Below are 16,073 nucleotides of genomic sequence, written 5' to 3'. Positions count from 1 at the left end.
GATGTTGATAATGGTTGGGCCTATTTGCCGATCGGGGTAGTGATGATGATGGTGGTTGGGTCTGAGAGAGAGAGAGAGAGAGAGAGAGAGAGAGAGAGAGAGAGAGAGAAAATAATAAAAAATTGTAAAAGAATGAATATTTTATTGAATAAATGTGTGGAATAGATAGGCTAATATGGGTGTTTTGTAAAAATGGATGTGTAAAATAGAAAAAGTAGTTTTTTTGTGTGCAAAATAGATGGCAAGTTTACATTCACTGATATGGATGCTCTAAGTAAGAGTAATTTTGCGCTAATTAGAAATGCATGTCCATGATTTTAAGTATACAACATTTTTCATCATTGTTGACATGATTTATTGTTATTGGTACTTAATAAAAGTCTCATAGGTGATGGATTTAGGTGAAAGTAAGACCTAGATGAGAGTAATTTTACACCCATCACAAAACAATCAACCTTTATATATATATATATACACACACACACACATTGTGTGGCTAAGGTTACCATCATTGAAAAAATTGTTCTTTTGACCAAGTAAAAGACATATCTTACCTACATAACCGAGCACTACAATAATCAAGATTTTCTTAATATGACCTTAGAAAATAAAAGAGAAGGAAAAAAAAAAAGAACTTTGTATGGGACATGAGTTGAGACCTAACCAATGGGATGCAAACAACACAAAAGAAAAAAAAGAAAATATTTGGTCATCTCTGCTTGTGCTTTCATAGACATTTCCCTTTGTGCTTGAACTCCTTTAAAAATTGTTTTCCATAATCTATTTGTTTTCTGCTTATCAAACATATGTGAGAGCTCTCTTGCTAGTCTTATAATATGTTGAACCATGCTTTATTTTTAGATCATGTAACCTGACCAAGTATGAATCATCACAGGTGTTCCATACAAAGGAAAAAAAAAGAAAAAAGAAAAAAAAAAAAAGCAGCACCAGCGACAAATTGAAGAAATAGCAATTTGTGGAGGTCCAAATAGGAACCCTCCTAGTGGAAACCGGAGTGGGGCCGAGTATAACCAAAATCGTGAGGCCCAAGTTGGAGGCTGCAGCGGTGGGCCAATCCACTGCAAGGCCGGAGACCACCATAAGCTAATGCTGGGAGTTGGCTATCCAAATTACTCAAGGCTAAAAGAACAGATTATTTATTTATTTTGTTTAGAATACTAAGCATTTAACACACACACGGGAGATGGGAGAAGGTTTTAAAGAAACTAACAATTGTGTATATCTAAAAGGGCCTAACTCTTAGATACACAGTACAGACGTTAAATCTCTTTAATTCACATCCATTTTCCAATGTGGGATTAACCCACTATTTTTTCTTTTGAAAATACTAAGTATTTAACACACACACAGGAAGAGGGGAGAAATAAATTTTTTTTTTTTTTAGAGCGTTTCAACCTATGACATCCGCTTTTGGTGAAAGTTCTTTATTATTAGACCAAGACACCAATCGATTTTTGGTGTAGGCGGAGATTAAACCCCAAAGTGTGTTGTAGATCTATTAATTATTTCTTGAACTTAATGCTGTATATTCATTTTTTGGTGAGCTTTTCGTATGCCTTTGTTCCATTAGTGTGATCAAGTTGTAAAGCAGGTGAAAATGTTGAAAAAAATTAAATTTATATGACAATATCCCAATGGGTACTTTTCTTAGACAAAATGAATCTGACATTTGGCTGTTCCACTTCTAATTGATGATTTCTTAAATTTCTTTATCCTCTAACTATGAATAATTTTCTTCATAAAGTGAGTTGCAGTTTTCAGTTAAAAGCCCATCTAGAGATCCTAAAGCAGAAAATAGGGGAAAATAAAGAAGTGGGGTAAATGGTCCATTTTGGAACCCATTATATTTTTGGGTGCTTCTAGTTAATTGGATAGTTATTGTGGATCCTTGTAGTTTTCTTATTTTGAAGAGGAACGACTCAGGTTGAAAATTTGGTTTGAGAAAAAAGATAAAAAAACAAAAACAAAAAAATTGTGAAACAAATTATATGCTAAAAGATTATTTAGCATAAATTATATAGAAAACAATTTAGCTTAAAGCAGGGCACTTGAGTTTGCCTTATTTATTATGCCTCAAGCAAAGTACTTTCTTGAGCAAGGAATGGGTGGCTCCATTCCATTCACACAGGTACATAAATATGCAAAATATATCATATATATGGACTTTACCATTCCTCTAAGTATTTTTATTTCACAGTCTAACTTTCTGTATGAAAGACTTGCTATCCAATCCTTTGCTGAAAAAACTTTCAGTGAATTCTGGCACTGTGAATTTGCGGTAAAGAGCTGGTTTATTGGGTGATAATAATTCTGGCAGTGGTCGAAAGTAATCAGAATCAGCTTGAGTCCCCACGTTAAAAAATGCCACAACTGATATACGAGGCTCTTTAGATGCCTTAGCCAAAACACGATGCTCCACACTTACATAATTATCATTAGAGATTATCTGTTAAAAGATAATTAAATAAAAAATTATAAAATTAGTGAGAACTATGAAAACTTTTTAACATGTGTGCAAAAAACATGATGCAACAAAAACCAAGTGATGCAAGTGTTTTTATTACATAACATACACACAACCTTCTAAATGATGTTTGAATTTGACGATTTTAAATTAAGGAAACTGATGAACAATTTTTTTTTTTTTTTGGTTGAGAAATAACGATTTCTTATTATAAATTGAACAACAAAAGATTATTGAAACTTTAGATATTTGGCAAAAATACAAATATTTGCGATTTCATGGATTTGAAATAATATCTTTCACTTATTTCAAATCCATCAATCAATTTCATCAGTAGAAGAAACAATTATCATTTCATACATTATTCGAATCATTTAGACTAAAATTTAAAATCAAAATCTCTCTTTAAATACAATAAGCACAAGCATAAATTATAGGAGCATTATTTCTTATAAATGATTGTTACAACTTATGATAGTTAAGTGACGTGAGATTCTTATTATTATTATTAGTACTATTATTATTAAGTACCCATTTGGATTGGGCTTATTAGCATTTGCGTCTGCGTTTTGTTTTGTTTTTTTTGTTTTTTTTTTTTTTTTTATGCACGTTTTTGTGGCTAGTGACTTTTTCAGTGGGTCTCATGCACTGTTCACGAGACCTACAAACCTCTTTTTTCAACAAAACTTTCATTAAAAATGGGTTTCACGCACTATTCACACATTTAAAAATTATTTTACTACAGTGTTTTCAATTTTCAGCAAAATAAGTGGTATCCAAACACACCCTAAATCATTTATAAAACATAGTCTAGTACCCCATTTTGGTATACACCCAAGTTTATATATATATATATATATATATATATAGAGAGAGAGAGAGAGAGAGAGAGAGAGAGAGAGAGAGAGAGAGAGAGAGAGAGAGAGAGGAAACTTCAGGGTGACTTCAATTTTTTATGCTCTTCATTAGTTTTATAATAATAATAACAATAATCTGTTAGTTGGTGGATTGGCAATTATTAGCCACCAAATAAGGATGAGAGCCATTAAGCCAAAACGCCATTCACTTAAACATCGATTTACTAATATAAAATCAATAGTGACACTTTTTTTGAAACAATTTTCTCACATTATTCATTTATCATACAGATAAAGATTGGTTACAAGTCTACTTAATATATTTTTATTGTAGTCATGTTAATTTGGCGGAGTTGTAGCAAAATTTTAGTCTTGTTAATTTTGTCCTTATCAAAATATGTAAAACGATTTTTTTTTTAATTATAGACATGTCACATGAGTTGTGAGAAAATTAGGAGAAAGTGTTTGTCATTAAATTTTTTTTTTCTTTTGAGTAATATTGGGATAATATTTTTCACAAACTAAAGCCAAGAGTTATATAGCTTAGTAATATACTACTCTCTTTTATCATGAGAATCAAGTTTGAGTTCCATTTTCGTTATACTATCAAATTATATATATATATATATATATATAAATTTCATAATTCTTTCATATCTATTTATAAGGTTTAGTAGGATTAAAGTGGCATCAATAGGTGGATTATAAAAGTGAAATACTATAAGTGGTATAAAATATTTCTATTCATTTTACATAAATTTATTAAGTACCAAATTGTGAAAGATATTGTGTCTAGAAATTCAGGGGGTGTTTGGTTTAGGCAAAACCATCACTCAAAACTCAATTTCCATAATTCAATTCTCAAAATTTGTGGACCCCTTATTTTGTTGAAATTGAAATTTTTTTCTAAAAGTACTGTAGATAAAAGTAAAAGTTAGCTTAAATAGTTCAGTGAGATTCATGAATAGTATCAAAAAGTGCAGTAAAATCCATAAATAATAACATAAATAAGCTAAATAGTAAATAAGTTGACCTTTTAACTTGGAGCGAAACGTACACATAGTTTTGTTCCCATAACTATTTTTTCATCGCTCAAAACTCAAAATACTGAGTTAGGGATAAAAATTGAAAATAAGTTTTTGATGTTTTTGAGTAATGAATTATGAGTTATGTGGGACCCAACTCAATGTTAAGTTCACGTCAAGGAAAATTATTTAATATTTCGAAAGTACCCAATAATTATCCCCATGTCAAAGCAGACACACTCTTTTTTCTTTTCTTTTTTTCTTTCTTTCTTTCTTCAGTTTGTACACTTCTTCTTTTTTTTTTCCTTTTTTTTTTCTTTCTTTCTTTCTCCTTCACCCATATTTCTTTGCTCTCAGCTTTTTATCTTTCTTTTCTCACCTTTTTTTTTTTTCTTTCTTACAACTCCGATTAGGGTTGTGAATTTCATTTGTGGGTTTTATTTATTTCTTTATTTCGAGTTTATGGGTTTTATGAGGTAATTTGTTGTGGTGTTGATGGTGTGAGTGAATCTGTTTTGGGTAATAAAAATTGAAAACAAGTTTTCGATACTTTTGAGTCATGAATTATGAGTTATGTAGGACCCAACTCAATGTCAAGTCCACATCAAAGCCGACACTCTCTTTCTTCTTTCCTTTCCTTCTTTCTTTCTTTCTTCAGTTTGTACACTTCTTCTTCTCCTTCTTTTTTTTTTTTTTTTTTTTCTCCTTCACCCAGATTTCTTTGCTCTTAGCTTTTTATCTTTCTTTTCTCACCTTGTTGTTTTCTTTCTTACGACTCCGATTAGGGTTGTGATTTGCATTTGTGGGTTTTATTTCTTTCTTTATTTAGAGTTTGTGGGTTTTATGGAGTAATTTGTTGTGGTGTTGAAGGTGTTGGTGGTAAGAGGAATCTGCTATGGTGGATAGGTTTGATTTTTTTGTGATTTGTGAGGTGTGGATGGAAAACAACGGTGGTAGCTAGGTTATCAGAAAAGTGAAGAATATCTATCTTTTTCATTAATTACAAAGATGAATGTACAAGACTATATATAGATTGACCCAAGTAACGGAACTGATCTAACTGAAAAACAGAGACTAACAAACTCAACTAACTAACTTCTACACGTGTCTTTATACAGCAAACTAACTTTCCCACGTGTGGGTATTAATACAGACACTAAAACTACTTGCCGTTTCTTCATGGTTCTGATGTCGTTTATGCAGCACTTTGTTCTTCACTCAAATTAAGCTCTGCTGTCTCATGCTCTGCTCTTGCTTCCTTGTGATCATCTTCACTGCTATTCTGTTACTCCCCCTCAAGAGCAGCTGGTGTGTGTATATTCATCATCCCGATCTTGTCAACAAGATTGGAAAATTGATTGTACCCCAATGCTTTGGTAAGCATATCTGCTAATTGACAATGAGACCTCACATGATTAAGCTTGATGACACCTTCCAAAACTTTATCCCTGACTACATGACAGTCTATTTCAATGTGCTTGGTTCTCTCATGAAAAACGGGATTGGAACCAATGTGCAATGCTGCCTGGCTATCACAGAACAACAATGCTTCTTTGTCATGTTTAACTCCAATATCCTTTAGAAAGTACAAAATCCACACAAGTTCACATGTTGCAACTGCCATAGCTCTATACTCTGCTTCTGCTGAGGACCTGGAGACTGTGGACTGCTTCTTTGATTTCCAAGACACCAAAGAATCTCCAATAAAAATGCTATAACCTGTTATTGACTTCCTTGTATCACAACATGAAGCCCAATCAGCATCTGCAAAACCTTTCAAATGTAAATCTGTCTTGGAAGAAAATAAGAGACCCTTCCCGGGTTCATTCTTCAAGTACTGTAAGATTCTATAGGCTGCATCTAAATGTGGTTTTCTTGGTTTGGACATGTATTGGCTAAGCTTATGAACAGCAAAAGTGATGTCTGGCCTTGTGATGGTCAGATATAATAATCTCCCAATTAGTCTTCTGTAGATGCTGGGATCTTTGAGCTCTTCTCCTTCCAATTGACCTAACTTGAGACTTTGTTCCATAGGGGTCTTAGCTGGTTTACACCCTAACATACCAGCATCATTAAGCACCTCAAGAGTGTATTTCCTTTGACAAAGGGCAATTCCCTTGGCTGATCTAGCAACCTCCAATCCAAGAAAGTACTTTAAGTCACCTAAGTCTTTGAGCTTGAACCTATCATCCAACAAAACCTTGAATCTGTCTATCTCAGCCTTATCATTACAAGCTATTAAGACATCATCCACATACACCAAAAGCATCATGAAAACATCACCTTGCCTCCTAGTAAACAATGAATAGTCAGCTTTGGACTGAGTAAAACCAAGCTGCAACAAAGTGCCAGAAAACTTGGCAAACCATTGCCTAGATGCTTGTTTTAGCCCATATAAGGACTTATTCAGCTTACAAACTACCTCCCCTTGGCTATGAAACCCTTGTGGAAGAGCCATATAAACTTCCTCATCCAAATCACCATGCAAAAAAGCATTGTTCACATCCAATTGACTAAGGAACCAGCCCTTTATGGCAGCCACAGCAAGGAGTACTTTGATAGAAACCATTTTGGCCACTGGGGAGAAGGTCTTAAAATAGTCCACACCCTCTTTCTGTGTAAAACCTTTAGCAACGAGCCTTGCCTTGTACCTTTCAACTGAACCATCAGCCTTAAACTTGATTTTATACACCCATTTACACCCTATAGGCTTCTTACCAGCAGGTAGAGGGATTAAAGTCCATGTGTGATTTGCTTCAGGGGCAGCTATTTCGGCAGTCATGGCCTCTTGCCATTTGGGATTAGAAGCAGCTTGATAATAATAGGTAGGCTCAACAAGAGAAGAAATGGAACAACAAAAGGATTTGTAAGATGAAGAGAGGTGTTGATAAGAGAGATGTGAGGAAAGTGGATGAGAAGTACCTGACTGGGAAGTAGGTGCAGCAATGACAGAAGAGACCTGGTTGCAGTGGTAAGCTTGTAGGTAGGAGGGTTGTTTGACAGCTCTAGAAGACTTTCTAAGAGGGATAGGATCAACAATAGGATCAGGGGGCTCAACTGGAACCTCATCAAGTAGATCATCATCAATAGAATGATGAATATGAGTGATGGGATCAAGAGGTACAGCAGGAGCAGATTTAGACTTAGATTGAATTAAAGGATCAAAGAGAGGATTAATGGCTGGAACACTAGACATAGGAATGAAACAAGGCTGCTGGACAGAAGTAATTGAGTTGGAAACAAAAGGAAACACATTTTCATGAAATGTGACATCTCTAGAAACAAAAATAGTGTGAGAGACAAGATCAAAAACTTTGAAACCTTTAGTATTGAAAGGAAAGCCAAGAAAGACACACTTCCTTGCCCTTGGAGAAAACTTGGATCTGGTGTGAGAAATGGTGGATGCAAAACATAGGCAACCAAAAGTTTTGAGATTAGAATAGTCTGGAATTTTGTGGAAAAGAAGTTCAAAAGGAGTTTTATCATGTAGCAAAGGAGATGGAAGCCGATTGATAAGATAGGCAGCATGTAACACACAATCACCCCAAAACTGAAGAGGGAGTTGGGATTGAATTTGTAAAGCTCTAGCTATGCAAAGAAGATGCTGATGTTTCCTTTCCACAACAGAATTCTGTTGTGGAGTGTAAACACAGCTGGTTTGATGTATAATTCCATGAGAATTGAAGAAGTCAGACATGTTAAACTCCTTGGCATTATCAGTTCTAACAGCTTTGATTTTAAGGCTAAATTGAGTATGAATCATAGTATAGAAAGAAGAAAATAACTCCCTAACTTCAGATTTAGACTTCATTAAAAATAACCAAGTGGCTCTTGTAGCATTATCCACAATAGTTAAAAAATATTTGAAGCCATCTAAAGTTGGAGTTGAGTAGGGACCCCATACATCCATATGAATCAAGTCAAAAGCACAAGAACTGATATTATTATGAAAAGGAAAGGGCAATTGCTTAAGTTTTGCCATAGGACAGATTTGACAACCTTTGTTACAAGAAGGTTTTAAAGAAGGAATTACATGACACAAACTATTGAGTTTGACATCAGATGGGTGCCCCAACCTGTCATGCCAAATAGATGAAGGTTGAGAGGAGACTGATGTGGAAATAACAGCAGTGAAATGACCAAAAGCATCAGTGAGGTTGTGAGCTGATAGAAAGGTAGCAAAAGAGGAGCTGGAGGATTGATGAAGGCTGTTTGACTGCAACAGGTACAATCCATCAAGTGCTTTGCCTACCCCAATCGTTTTCCAGGAAATAAGGTCCTGAATGAAGCAATAAGCAGACAGAAAAACACAACAATATGATTCTGAATGAGTTAAAGAACTAATAGACAAGAGATTAAAAGAAAAAGATGGAACACAAAGGACATTCTTAAGAACAAGGGAAGAAGAAAGAGTAACAGTCCCAATGTGAGTTACTTGAGCTGATTCCCCATTAGGTAATTGGACCAAAGATTGCCTAATAGCTGTGATTGAAGTTAGCAAATCCACTGAGCATACAAAATGATCAGTTGCACCAGTGTCCAAGACCCAAGTATTACAACCATAAGCCTTTCTATTTACCACTTGAGCAGCAAAAACACTATGAGAGAAGTTCATACCTGCCATTGCCACATTAGCAGAAGTGGAAGAAGGAGTTGCTGTGACCATTGAGGCATCTGATATATGAGGTGGTGCTGTAGAAGAAAGATTGGATGCACTAAACAAGGCTAAAAGCTGTTGGCACTGCTCAGGACTGAAGGCAGAAAATTGATGCATTGGTGAAACAAATTTTGAGCTTGATCCTGAGGAGACTTGATGTGCCATAGTAGTCTTATTCTTGAACTTAAAACCTGGAGGAAACCCATGTAATCTGTAGCACTTGTTCATAGTGTGACCAGTCTTGCCACAATGGGTACAAACCGGCCTATCTTTTCCTTTTCCAACAGAATTAACAACATAATTGGCTTGATCAGTGGACACTTTAGCAGCCAAAGCAGTGGAATCTACTTTAACAACTGGTGTATTAGGGATTGACCTTTGAGTCTCTTCTTGGATCATCAAGGAATAAACCTTGTTCAGTGATGGAATAGGATCCATGAGTAACACTTGAGACCTAACTTGAGAAAAAGACTCATTTACTCCCATTAAGAACTTCATCACAGACTCTCTACCTTGTAAATCATTGAGTCTTTTGTTGATATTGCACATACACTTTCCACAAGAGCAAGAAGGAAATTGACTAAGGTTTTGTAACTGATCCCAAAAAACTTTCAACTGAGTAAAGAAATCAGTAATGCTCATCTCACCTTGATGTAATTCTGAAATTTCCTTTTGGAGATTGAATACCATTGGTCCATTGGTCTGTGCAAAACGATTCTTCAAATCAGTCCATATTTCCAGAGCAGTATCTTCATATATAATGCTTGCTTGAAGCTTTGAAGAAACTGAATTGGTCAACCAGGTCCCAACCATGTTATCACATCGAATCCATGCTTGCACAGATGAAGGAGTAGAAATCAATGGAGATGAGAGAGTCAGAGTCCCATCAATAAATCCCAGTTTGTTCTTGGTGAGCAATGCCTTTCTCACAGCTCGAGCCCAAGCTGAGTAGTTTTCTCCACCAATTAAAGGCTACGTAACTAACACTAAGCTTGGATTCTCAGCATGATGCAAGAACAGGGGATCATCCATTGGTGAATCTTGTGAAGAAGGAGATGGATTTTCAGGTACAGAACCATTAGTTGAACCAGTTGTATTTGTGTTTGTGGCAGCGGAAGCCATTGATGACAAAGAAAAGGAATTTTCTCAAAAAACAGAGTGTTTTCCTGAGAAAATTGAAAAGAAATTTGAGAGAAAAAGAAACCCTAAAAATTGGGAATTTGCTCTGATACCATATCAGAAAAGTGAAGAATATCTATCTTTTTCATTAATTACAAAGATGAATGTACAAGATTATATATAGATTGACCCAAGTAACGGAACTGATCTAACTGAAAAACAGAGACTAACAAACTCAACTAACTAACTTCTACACGTGTCTTTATACAGCAAACTAACTTTCCCACGTGTGGGTATTAATACAGACACTAAAACTACTTGCCGTTTCTTCATGGTTCTGATGTCGTTTATGCAGCACTTTGTTCTTCACTCAAATTAAGCTCTGCTGTCTCATGCTCTGCTCTTGCTTCCTTGTGATCATCTTCACTGCTATTCTGTTATAGGTTAGGTTTTTAAGGGTTTTGATAGGTTGATTTGTGGTTTGCTGGTGGTGGTAGGAGGCGGGGAAGTTTTAAGTTGGCTGCTAGCCTCTGGGTTTGGCCTCTTCTATTCCTAAAGGGTTGTCTCAACTCTTAGTTGGAGAAAGAACGTTTGCAGGTAAGGGAAGACCGTTCGGACCCAAGCAGATGTGTGGGCTCCATCTTTTTGAGTTAAAAGATGAATTTTTAAGGATATCTTTTGGATACTGTTTATTATTAAAAATTAAAAATACAAAATTTTTTTTTTCTAAAATCCGTATTTGTGGGACTATAAACAATATATGAGGTCCACATAAAAAAAGCAGACGTGCACGTCTGCTGTTTTTCAGGGCAATCAAAACATACACAAAGTTGAAATCTGAAGCCAAATTTTTTAGCCAAATGGGCGGGCTCCATCATCTTGAGTTAAAAGATTAATTTTAAGCTGTAAACTGAAGCCAAATGAGATTGAGTTAAGATAATAAAAAAAAAAATAGAGAATAGAATATGAGATGAAGTAGAGTTTTAAATTACAAGAACTGAATAATGAGTTATGAAATCTGAGTTTTGAGTGATGCTTCAATCTAATCAGGTGAATTGATTTGAATTTTGTTTTTGGTGTTTTTTCTATAAGAAAACATGTTTATTGTACCTGTATGAAGTCGCCAATGTTGACAGTCAATGCTCCAGGGATGGGCTCCACATCCACCCACTCGTCGCCATGCTTGACTTGCAACCCGCCCACCTGGTTCTGCAACAACACAGTCAGCCCTGAATCTGTGTGAGATGTGATTCCCACCGTCAGATCCGGCTGTGGACAGTAGGGATAGCAGTGTCCCACAACCAACTTGCCCTCCAAAAACCCCAAACCCTTAAACCTCTCTGCCTCCACACCCAACCCTTCAGACAGTAACTCCAACAAAGCCTCAGCCACCTTTGTTGAATGCGATTCCCACGCAACTATTTCTTTCCTACAAACCTCAGGAATATCCTCCTCCTTTGCACGCCTTGTCTCTGGGGCCATCCAAATCGTGAGAGAGTCATGCCAGCTAGCAGCTTTGGCTCTGTACAAGTCATTGTTGCTCGAGTACATAACCCCTTGCCTCTCCTTTTCACGGTTATAGAGTTTGGACTTGACCTCATGGGGTTGGTCATGGAAAGCTTTGACTGCGTTTATGGTTTCGTCTAGGACTGATTTGGGAATCCCATGATTGATAACTTGGAAGAAGCCCCATGTGGAAGTGGCATCTCTCATTTGTTCCACAAGTTGGTGTCGTTCAGTGGGGGAGTTGAAGTGGGAAAGATCGATTAAAGGGATGGTTTTTTTGGTGCATGTTTGAGAGTTGGGTTTTTTGAGGTCTAAGAGAGCCTCAGGTGAGTGAATGAACATACGGGGTATTGAGGTGATGCCAGATTCAGCGAGGCCCTTGACACCAATCTTGGATTCGTCGAATTCCTTAACCTCTTTCATACGGTCATAGGTGGGAGTAGCATGATCAGCAGGAGCTGCCATGATATGCTCAATGAAGTGTGTGTATGGTTCTGGTTGTGGTTGAATGGCTGTGCTTGAGCAAGGCTACGGACACAGATTTTTATGGACTGCAGTTACTTGCTTGGTGTCGTTTATAAAAATAAAATACTATTATTGTCCTTGTAGTGTGGAAATCCGGGTGCAGTTAATGCATATCCCTCTTCTCTAGTGCCCACAGACCACTGAGCCGTAAGATATGGACACTTCTCCAGTTTTAAATATGTGTCCGCAATCTAACGTTCATCCCTTTTAACCAAAAAGAAAAGAAAAGAAAAGAATAATAAATAAAAAGTTGACGTTCACATGACAGATTGTCAATAGTACGTAAAAAACAGTAATTGCCTCATTGAAAATCGGTGATAGCTTGCCATAAATATGTTGACAAGTCTTCGCCTACCACTTGTTAAATCCCGTCTACATGTTGTTTTATATATGTAACTTTTTGAATGAATTATTTTATTTTATTTTTTATCTAATCGGATGGAAAAAAAGGTTGAAAAAGAACGTGCATGATTCATATATAATTGCAGTTAATAATTTGTTGGTGTCGGTATATAATATATTTGATATTAATTAATGTGATAAATTATTAGTTATAAGTAAAAAAGTAATATTATATATGTGCCAATATAAAAATCACCATTAACTTGCCATATATTAACAAGTCTTTAACTATCACATGTTAAACCTCATCTCCTCTTTATTGTTTTTAACTTTTTATATCCAATCCAATAAAAGATACAAAAAGTTCCACATGTAACATGTTTTTTATTTTTTATTTTTTATTATTATTATATAAAACATAGGCTCTCATAGTAGCTCGATGGTTTGAATTGGGTTCTAGGGCTGGTGAGATATATATATATATATATATATATGATGATAACAAAATCGTTAGTTGGATCACTCGTCCAATTCGGAGTATTAGACGATCTTGTAGGACCTGCAAAATAAAGGAGAGATTGATCGGAGAGATCACCGGGTTGTGCTCGGTGGGAGAGTCTCCGATGCTTAAGTTAGTATCAACCCATATCTTTCGTATATAGATAGTGTTTTTATAGTAGTTTTTGACGTACCTTAGCTAGTGAGACTAATTGCCCCTTTTATAGGTGACTTAGGTAGCTGTTGTACATAAATTATGGTGATTATTATCTTGATTGTAACGTTCTTTGTCCTGGTGAGAATTTAAGACCTTTGATGGTTGTTATTGAATGTGTTGAGCGGTTATCTTTAATGGTCTACTAATGATGCAAGATCGTCAATATTAATGAACGACCTTAATGATTTTTCTGGACTTATCAATATATATATTTTTTGTAATATTTATTTTTTTAACCTTTTATATCCGAGATACAAGAAGTTTTTTTTTTTTTTTTTAGAAAGAGAAGCAAGAAGTTGAAAAACAACTTGCATGATTCAATGTATTTGACTAGACCTAATCATCCTTTAATTTTATATACACAACATTTGTGTTGTGCCACCAAAGGAAAATAATTTTTGGTCATCTCTATTTGTTCTTTCATAGACATTTCCCTTTGTGCTTGAACTCCTTTAAAAATTTCCATAATCTATTTGTTTTCTGCTTATCAAACATAAGTGAGAGCTCTCTTGTTAGTTGTTAGTCTTATAATATGTTGAACCATGCTTTTATCTTTGAATCATATGGCCGGACCAACTATTAATCATCACACGAGTTCCACAAAAAAAAAAAAAAAAAAAAAAAAAAAAAAAAAAAGGAAACATCAGCAACAAAATGAAGAAATGGCAATCCACTGGCAAGGCCGAGGCCCACCATATGCTAATGATGGGAGTGGTATGCCTATTGTAGGGGTGGCAATTTTTATCCATATCCACGAACCCACTCATTACCCACCTTATTTGGATAAGTCTTAACCCAACCCATTTGAATATTTGGGTTAAATGGATAAAGACCCATTTGGTTATTTAATTAGATGGGTCTAAATGGATAATCCCACTATTACCCACTAAACCCATCTAAAATTTAAATAAACAATATAAAATCTAAATTTCTAGAAAATGACTAAAATACCCTTAAAACTTAAAAAATGACCAAAATACTACCAAAACCCAAAAAATGACCAAAATATCCCTAAACCCCAAAAAATGACCAAAATACCCCCTAAACCTAAAAAATGACCAAAATACCCCCAAAACCTAAAAATTACCAAAATATCCCTGAAACTCCAAAAAATGACCAAAATACCCCCAAAACCCAACAAATGACCAAAATACCCCCCGAAACCTAAAAATTACCAAAATACCCCCAAAATCCAAAAAATTACCAAAATACCCCTAAAAGCTAAAAATTACTAAAATACCACCAAAACCCAAAAACTGACCAAAATACCCCCGAAATCTAAAAATGACCAAAATACTTCCAAAACCCAAAAAATAACCAAAATACCCCTGAAACTCAAAAAATGACCAAAATACCCCTAAAACCTAAAAATGACCAAAATACCTCCAAAACCCAAAAACTAACAAAAATACCCTCGAAACCCAAAAAAATGACCAAAATTCCCCCAAAACCCAAAAAAAGACCAAAATACCCCCAAAACCCCCAAAATGACCAAAATACCTCCAAAATCTCTAAAATGAGCAAAATACCCCCCAAAAGCTCTCAAATGCCCAAAATATCCCCAAAACCCAAAAACTAACCAAAATACCCTCAAAACCCAAAAAATGACCAAAATACCTCCAAAACCTCTAAAATGAGCAAAATACCCCCCACCCCCCAAACCTCTAAAATGTCCAAAATATCCCCAAAACCCAAAAATTACCAAAATACCCTAAAAACCCAAAAATTACTAAAATACCCTAAAAACCCAAAAAATGACCAAAATGCTTCCTAAACCTAAAAAATTACCAAAATACCCCCTAAACCTTAAAAATGACCGAAATACCTTTGAAACCTTAAAATTACCAAAAATACCCCTGAAACCTAAAAAATGACCAAAATACCTCTGAAACCTGTAAAATGATTAAAATACCCCAAGACCTAAAAAATTACTAAAATAACCCCAAAACCTATTACAATGACCAAAATACCCCAAAAACCTAAAAAAATTATCAAAATACCCCCAAAACCTAACAATTACCAAAATACACCCTAAACCTAGAAAATTACCAAAATACTCCCTAAACCTAAAAAATTACCAAAATACTCCATAAACCTAAAAAATGACCGAAATACCTCTAAAACCTAAAAAATAACTGAAATACCCCAGAAACCTAAAAAAATTACCAAAATACCCTGAAACCTAAAAAATGATCGAAATACCCCCAAAAAACCTAAAAAAATGACCAAAATAATCCCAAAACCTAAAAAAAAATTATCGATAAAAACCCCTGAAACCCAAATTATGACCAAAATGCCCCTAAACATGTAAGATGACCAAAATACACCTGAAACATCTAAAATTACCAAAATTGAGGTTTCAGGGTATTTTGGATGTTTCAAGGATATTTTTGACAAATTAAAGGTTCTAAGAGTCTTTCATTCATTTTATAGGTTTCGAGGGAATTTCGGTAATTTTTTAGGTTTCAGGGTTATTTTGATTATCTTTTAGATTCTAAGGGTATTTTAGCCATTTTTTAGGTTACGAGGGCATTTTTGTCATCTTTTAGTTTTAGGGTTATTTCGGTAAATTTCTATGGTTCAGAAGTATTTTGGTAATTTTTAGGTTTTGGGGTATTTCGGTAATTTTTTAGGTTTCGGTGGTATTTTGGTCATTTTTAGGTTTCGAGGGTATTTCGGTCATTTTTCGGGTTTCAAGGGTATTTGGTATTTTTTGAGGTTTTGGGGGTATTTTGGTCATTTTTAGGTTTTGGGGGTATTTTGGTAATTTTTTAGGTTTCGAGGGTATTTTGGTAATTTTTAGGTTTTTGGGGTATTTTGGTCAGTTTTTGGGTTTCGGGGG

General features: G+C 35.0%; 1 protein-coding gene across 1 annotated transcript; it reads right to left on the bottom strand.

The window, feature by feature from the left end:
- Positions 1–2,049: 2,049 nt before the first annotated feature.
- Positions 2,050–12,244, bottom strand: LOC126732372 (1-aminocyclopropane-1-carboxylate oxidase homolog 6-like). The gene is made up of 2 exons (XM_050435170.1): positions 11,254–12,244; positions 2,050–2,467 (listed from the first exon to the last, which is right to left on the bottom strand). Exons 1-2 carry the CDS (start codon positions 12,112–12,114, stop codon positions 2,213–2,215), a joined length of 1,116 nt encoding a protein of 371 aa, XP_050291127.1. The 5' UTR covers positions 12,115–12,244; the 3' UTR covers positions 2,050–2,212.
- Between the last annotated feature and the right edge of the window lie 3,829 nt (positions 12,245–16,073).

The sequence above is a fragment of the Quercus robur genome, chromosome 6 (assembly GCF_932294415.1).
Source record: "Quercus robur chromosome 6, dhQueRobu3.1, whole genome shotgun sequence".
In the NCBI taxonomy this organism is placed as follows: domain Eukaryota; kingdom Viridiplantae; phylum Streptophyta; class Magnoliopsida; order Fagales; family Fagaceae; genus Quercus; species Quercus robur.
Note: the sequence above shows the minus strand (reverse complement) of the source record. Positions and strands in the feature narration are given on the sequence as shown.

Bases quoted from the DNA above. Each gene is read 5' to 3' on its own strand.
- LOC126732372 (XM_050435170.1), bottom strand. From the start codon at position 12,114: ATGGCAGCTCCTGCTGATCATGCTACTCCCACCTATGACCGTATGAAA. The intron at 2,468-11,253 runs GTACAATAAACA...ATCTTTTAACAG, and splicing joins ACATTGGCGACTTCATACAG to ATAATCTCTAATGATAATTA.